The sequence below is a fragment of the Aedes albopictus genome, chromosome 3 (genome assembly GCF_035046485.1).
Source record: "Aedes albopictus strain Foshan chromosome 3, AalbF5, whole genome shotgun sequence".
In the NCBI taxonomy this organism is placed as follows: Eukaryota; Metazoa; Arthropoda; class Insecta; order Diptera; family Culicidae; genus Aedes; species Aedes albopictus.
In genome coordinates this window covers 402,179,004-402,186,405 of record NC_085138.1, presented here as the reverse complement: position 1 = coordinate 402,186,405, position 7,402 = coordinate 402,179,004, and the positions used below count along the sequence as shown (strand labels likewise).

General features: G+C 52.4%; 1 protein-coding gene across 1 annotated transcript; it reads right to left on the bottom strand.

Annotated features, from left to right (window-relative positions):
* Nucleotides 1–282: 282 nt before the first annotated feature.
* On the bottom strand, nt 283–7,067 carry LOC134290999 (uncharacterized). Its single transcript, XM_062858241.1, has 2 exons — nt 6,548–7,067; nt 283–4,409 (listed from the first exon to the last, which is right to left on the bottom strand). The coding sequence occupies exons 1-2, from the start codon at nt 7,065–7,067 to the stop codon at nt 283–285; spliced, it is 4,647 nt and encodes a 1,548-aa protein (XP_062714225.1).
* Nucleotides 7,068–7,402: the final 335 nt, after the last annotated feature.

Below are 7,402 nucleotides of genomic sequence, written 5' to 3'. Positions count from 1 at the left end.
AGCGCCACCCACCGCTTGACCAGAGAGCGCCCGATCTTGACCTGAATGGGACCGAAGTAATCCAACCCAACAAAGCTGAAGCATCACGCGGACACACGGGCTTGGCTCTGGACACCTTACACTGCATGCAGGTTTTTGACAAGCTTTTCACCAGCGCACGTAGGCACGGGACGTGGAACCGCTGACGAACTTCGTTGATTACCGTCTCGTTATTTGCGTGAAGATAGTGTCGATGATACCTTTCCACGACTAGATTGGTTAGCTGATGTCTTTTTGGGAGGATTATCGGGAATCTGGTGTCGAACGGTACGAAGATCGCACCGGACCAATTCTCGTGTCCATTCGAGCTACACCGCACTCATCAACGAACGGCGACAGCTTGTAGATCGGGCTGGCTCGGCTCAGCTTCATCTTCTGCCCTTCTTTCGCCTTCTGTAGTTGAAACATCTCTTCTGGAAACTCCGCATGTTGCACCAGCCTCCAGATGACGTTCTCAGCTTTATTGAGTTCCTCTTGGGTGATATGCAGGTTCTGCAGTGGCATCTTCATCACCTTCCGCCGACAGTTGTCTGCGAAGCGGATGATATAGGCAACAGTCCGATTAAGCCTTTCGAATTTGGAAAAGCGGCTCCAGTCGATGGTTTCGTTGTGTTCCGTTGAACGATGAACATGACATGATCTAATTTCGATGATGGTTGCTTCGGGTTCGGCCTGACGTGGCCAACATTCCTCAGTTTTCCACAAGAAATCTGGCCCTTTCAACCAACGACTGTCGGGTTTCAGGTTTGGTCCACTGGCCCACTTTGTGCCATCGTCTGCGACGTTGACCTTCGATGGGACGTACCGCCACTCTGCGGGATTAGATTTCGAGAGGATTTCCCCTATCCTGCAGGCGACGAATTGTCGGTAGCGCCGGTGGTCGGAATGGATCCAGGACAGCACGGTTTTTGAATCGGTCCAGAACACTCGTTGCGATATCGGCAGACTGTGACTGTTGCAGAGGGTCTTCATTAGCCTACAGCCTATCAAGGCAGCCTGGAGCTCCAACCTTGGGATCGAAAGCGCTTTTATCGGTGCAACCTTCGCTTTCCCGCCGACGAGCGCACAATGGTATTCTCCCTGAATGGTCGCCCTGAAGTAGGCCACACATGCGTATGCAGTCTCGCTACCGTCGACGAAAATATGGAGCTGCAAGTCTTCAATGTTGGACGCTGCCACGCCCGGGAAGTAGGCGCGTGGGATTCGAATCTCCTCGAGCTCCTTGAACTTCGACGTCCATAGTCGCCAACGCTCCAAGATGGGCTCTTCTACGATATCGTCCCAACCGGCTTTGGTTCGCCAGATGTCCTGAATAATAACACGACCATGGATGAGGAAATACGAAAGGAGTCCCAGCGGGTCGAACTGGCTCATCACGCAGCGCAAGATTCCTCGCTTGGTGGGAGTAACGGTCGCCAAGTCGACTTCGTTGGAGAATACGAAGACATCCTCAGTTGCCTTCCACTGCATGCCCAGCACACGCTCTATTTGTGAACCGCTTTCGCTGACTATCTTCATCGAACCGGCGTCGGTTTCCCCGATCCGTTGGAGAACTGTGGATGAATTCGAGAGCCAGTTGCGAATGATGAACCCGCCTTGCCGATGCACCAGCTTGACTTCATCTATGACCTGGCACGCTTCTTCCTCGCTGTCAAAACTCTGCAGGTAATCGTCGACGTAGTGCCGACGCACGATCGCCTCCGCCGCCCTTGGGTAGTTCTCTGAGTGCTCGATTGCGTTCAAGTTTTTCACATATTGCGCCGAGCATGGGGAGCTGGTGGAGCCAAATGTCGCCACGTCGATGACGAAGATCCGGGGAGAGTTTCCGATTTCACCGGGCCAGAGAAAAAGCTGGCTATATCGATCATCTCGCCGTATTTTAAGTTGGTGGAACATCTCCATAATATCGCCCACCACGGCGATTCTCCGTTCCCGAAATCCGCAAAGAACGTCGGGAAGAGGTTGCACCAAATCCGGCCCTTTCAGCAACATGCTGTTTAGCGAGACACCGTCCACCACTGCTGCTGCATCCCACACGATTCTAATCTTGTTCGGCTTCTTCGGGTTCCTTACTATTCCAACCGGGAGGTACCACAGCTTTCTCTGGTCGACAGCTGCCAACTCTTCCTTCGTGGCCTGGTGAATGTACCCCTTCTGTTGGTACTCCGTGATCTGGCGCTGAACACACTCGAACAAAACAGGATCCGCGTTGAAGCGCCTTTCCAGGCACCGTAACCGTCTCGCCGCCATTGCGTAACTATCCGGAAACTCTACGTAGTCATAACGCCAAAGTAGCCCGGTCTCGAATCCGCCTTCAACTCGCCTGGTTGTCTTTTCGAGCAGTGCCCTCGCTCGTTTGTCCTCGTCGGACTCAGGACTCTGATCCATCGAGACGCCCACGTTTTCCACTGTGAAATACTTCTTGACTAGTTCGTGCAAACTATCGTCAGCACCACACCCACAAATATGCAAATTGCAACTCGCAAAGCTTGATCCGTTTGGCATCGATCCGTAGATTGCCCATCCAAGACGAGACTTCGCCGCTATTGGTTCTCCTACGCGACCTTCTCGTATTTGTTGGGTGGCGGTGATGTGGGTATTCTTTGCTCCGATGAGTATTCCTGGGGTTGTGGATTCGAAGTCCGTAACTGGCAGATTTCGCAGGTGGTCGAAACGATCAGCCAGTTCTTTGTAACGCAATGTTTGGGCCGGTAGCGCTAGGGATTCCACAGTCCGGACGTCCTTCAACGAATATCGTTTGCCTCCTCCGATACCAGAAATCTCCACCTCCACTTGACGCGAACCTTCCTCTTCGCGGCTGATATTACTCGTCCAAGTTAGGCAGAGACGCATCTCCGCTCCTTCGGCCTGAAGAGAATCGGCTAGGCTCTTTTCCAAGAGCGTGACGGACGAACCCTCGTCGATAAAGGCTAATGTTTCCACACTACGTCCCTTGCAGAAAAGCCGCACTGGCAGCATGCGGAATAGCGTGGAACTTTGGGTGTGATGAGTGTTTACACCTTCGGTAGGACTTTTCCGTGGCACCTCGCCTCCTTGTGGCGCCGGCTTTGCTGCGGCCGGAGAATTTCCCGACTCGGAGTGCAGGAGCGGATGATGACGCATTTGGCAGCCTTGCACGTCACAACGAGCCGCGGACCGACATGGCTTCCTGCCATGCTTTCCGAGGCAGATCCGGCAGAGAAAATGGCTCTGGACCACTTTCCAACGGTCATCGGGATCCATCTTCTTGAAGACCTTGCACTCCTTCACTCGATGATCTGGATCCCCACAGGCAAGACAGGTGATTGAGGAAACCATCTTCGTCGGCTCCACTTTTGGTTTCTCAGGTGACGTAGCATGTGCGTTCACGAAACCTTTCGGCTTCTCTTCCTTCTTCAGCTTTGCACTCTTCGGATCCAACGTTAGGGTGACTTCAGCGGCTGCTGACACAAGATTGGCCATGTATCGGCTGAAAACCCGGAGGTCAACCATCGCAAATTGCCGCTTGAATGCTACCCACTCGAGCTTCAAGTTCGCTGGAAGCTTATCCACGAGCTCTTGAAGTAACACTGGATTTGAGAGGTGTAGAACTTGTCCAGCCGCCTCCAGATGTTCGCAGAAGTTCTGCACTGCCATCCCGAAGGCTACAACTGTGCACAAATTGTCCGCTTTCGGTGCCGGAACCTCTCGTACCTTCTGGAGCAACGCGTAGATTATTTGTTCCGGGCGCCCATACAGCATCTGCAACGTCTGTATCACTTGCGGCACCGACGAAGGCAGTAGTAAACGGCTGCGAACTGCCTCTAAGGCCCCACCTTTCAGGCATCGTTGAAGTCGTCCAAGATTTTCTACGTTGCTGTATCCGCACGCTTCCGTGGAAGTGTTAAAGGCACTAATGAACATTGGCCACTCTTCTGAATTACCACTGAACGACGGGAGATCTTTAGGCATAACGTGCCGCGCGGCGAGTTGTCGAGCGGTCGGAGTCGAGTTGTCGACATTCGCGGCGGGAATGGTTTGAGCACCGAAAGACGCTTGCGAGATGTATGGGTTGTTTTGAGGAAGATTCGTTGGGAGGGGGTGAGGAGTGTAGGAATTAGGTGTGTTTATTGAACCCAAATGGAGATTACCTAGCCCTACACTAGCATATTGCGGATAAGCTACCTGCCCTACTGGTACGTAATTACTTATGCTATTCGTTACCTGACACGGTTGGCTTACGTATCCCGATTGCATCGGGTGGCTTCCTAGCTGTTCCACCGAGCTGATGGATGGTGGCAAACACTGGGTGGAGCTGGTGAGACCCGTCATAGGGTTGACCCAATTCGCATTAGTGATCGGCGTCGACGATCCCGGACGGTTCGCTCCTCCTTTCATTTATTTAGTTAACATCAAATTCATGATAATACTGAATCAACAATTTGCCGCCATAATACTCGATTTGCAGCTGCAGCTCTCCAACGTCGGTCACGCCCAACACTCGCCAGATCACGCTCCACCTGGTCCGCCCATCGTGCTCTCTGCGCTCCACGCCTTCTTGTACCAACCGGATGGTTAGCAAACACCAACTTTGCAGGGTTGTTGTCCGGCATTCTTGCAACATGCCCTGCCCACCGTATCCTTCCGGCTTTGGCTACCTTCTGGATGCTGGGTTCGCCATAAAGTGCAGCGAGCTCGTGGTTCATCCTTCTCCGCCACACACCGTTCTCCTGCACGCCGCCGAAGATCGTCCTTAGCACCCGTCGCTCGAAAACTCCGAGTGCTTGCATGTCCTCCTCGAGCATCGTCCACGTCTCGTGCCCGTAGAGAATCACCGGTCTTATTAACGTCTTGTACATGGTACATTTGGTGCGGGGGTGAATCTTTTTTGACCGCAGTTTCTTCTGGAGCCCATAATAGGCACGACTTCCACTGATGATGCGCCTTCGTATTTCACGGCTCACGTTATTGTCAGCCGTTAGCAAGGAACCGAGGTAGACGAATTCTTCTACCACCTCGAAAATATCCCCGTCTATCGTAACATTGCTGCCAAGGCTTGTCCTGTCTCGCTCAGTCCCACCTACCAGCATGTACTTTGTCTTAGCCGCATTCACCACCAGTCCGACCTTTGCTGCTTCACGTTTCAGGCGGGTGTACTGTTCTGCCACCGTTCCAAATGTTCTAGCAATAATATCCATGTCATCCGCAAAACAGACAAATTGGCTGGATTTCGTGAAGATCGTACCCCGGCTGTTGAGCCCGGCTCGTCGCATAACACCTTCCAGGGCGATGTTGAATAGTAGGCAGGAAAGTCCATCACCTTGTCTTAGTCCCCGTCGGGATTCAAATGAACTGGATAGTTCACCCGAAATCCTTACGCTGTTCTGCACACCGTCCATCGTTGCTCTTATCAGTCTAGTCAGCTTCCCGGGAAAGCTGTTCTCGTCCATAATTTTCCATAGCTCTGTGCGGTCGATACTGTCGTATGCCGCTTTGAAATCGATGAACAGGTGGTGCGTTGGAACCTGGTATTCACGACATTTCTGGAGGATTTGTCGTACGGTGAAGATCTGGTCCGTTGTCGACCGGCCGTCGATGAAACCGGCTTGGTAACTTCCCACGAACTCATTTACTTTAGGTGAAAGACGACGGAAGATGATCTGGGATAGCACTTTGTAGGCGGCATTCAAAATGGAGATCGCTCGAAAGTTCTCACACATTAACTTGTCGCCTTTCTTGTGGATGGGACAGATTATCCCTTCCTTCCACTCCTCCGGTAGCTGTTCGGTTTCCCAGATCTTGACTACTAACTGGTGCAGACAGGTGGCCAACTTTTCCGGGCCCATCTTGATGAGTTCCGCTGCGATACCGTCCTTACCAGCCGCTTTGTTGTTTTTGAGCTGGTGGATGGCATCCTTAACTTCCCTCAGCGTGGGAGTTGGTTCGTTCCCGTCCTCTGCTGCACCAACACAGTCATTTCCTCCGCTGCCTTGGTCCTCCGTGCCTACATTCTCTTCGCCATTCAGGTGCTCGTCGAAGTGCTGCTTCCACCTTTCGATCACCTCACGTTTGTCCGTCATGAGGCTCCCGTCCTTATCCCTGCAAATTTCGGCTTGCGGCACGTAGCCTTTGCGGGATGCGTTGAGCTTCTGGTAGAACTTGCGTGTTTCCTGTGAACGGCACAGCAGTTCCATTTCCTCGCACTCCGCTTCTTCCAGGCGGCGCTTTTTCTCCCGGAAGAGACGGGTCTGCTGCTTCCGCTTCTGTCTGTTCGCTCCTCCTCCAGGTTGGAAATCACGCATAAAACTGGTAGCTTGTCCCGCCGCATACGCACTCGCAGGTAGGGGGGCTCGGTTAGCTTGTGAAGCCAGCGCGTTGGAAGGTGGTTGGGAAATTGACCCTGATTCGCTCCCGAAGACAGACGTGCTAGTCGGTAGGCATGTCCGCACAACCTGCGGTGTTGGTCTTGTTCCCCCAGCCGAGGGTTGCTGCAGCCTTGTCCCAGAAATCGTCGGGACCGTCACCGTACTCGCCGGAGCAGAGAATTGCTGATTCTGGCTGACAGCGACCTGGTCCAACCGACTCATCCAGTCTCCAAGACCACTGGATTCCGCTTCAACGCTGGTTTCTTCACACCTCCCGTTCACTATGTCGTACCTCGCCTTCCAAACCTCCTTCTCCAACTGTAGCTTCCGCTGCTCGAGCTGGGCCGCCTGCTGTAGTTCGATCTCCCTAAGCAAGACGGCCTTTCGCTCTTCTAGCAGTTTGAGGTTAAGCCGGGCAATCTCACTCATCGATCCTGCGCCCTGAGGTGAGCCGTTTGATTGCTGCCGCTCGCTACGGGCTAGTCCACTGGGTTCTCCGGCGGCGCCACATGATGTTGACTTGGCGACACAATCCGAGCACTTCCAGTGGTCCTCCTTCTTCCCGTCGTCGAATCCCACACATCCGAAATGCGACCACTTGAGGCAGCCTTCGCATTGCACCATATCGTCTATGTTGTTGGGCAATTCACACACCTGGCAATCGAAACAGTCGGTCTCCGGCATCCTAATTGGCCTGTTCCGATGTGATTCGCAACAATTTTTGAGTTTGTTGGAACGTTTCGGACGTTTTCGGAGGGTTTTGTAGCACACCGTTTTTGTGGTTAAGTGAGCTCAAACTGTGTATTAGAAATAATTGTAATTAGTACACAATCTTAGATAAATTAGTTCATTGTTACTTACAATTGGTCTCCTAGTTTTGATTTCAGTTTATGTTTGACAATATAGTGGTAGGCTTTATTTAAACAAATCAAGAAATAACTTCTAACTCTGCCTTTTTTGTGTAGCGCAAAGAATGGTGTTGAGGATGATTGGCAAGAAATTTTGGTTACTGACGTCTA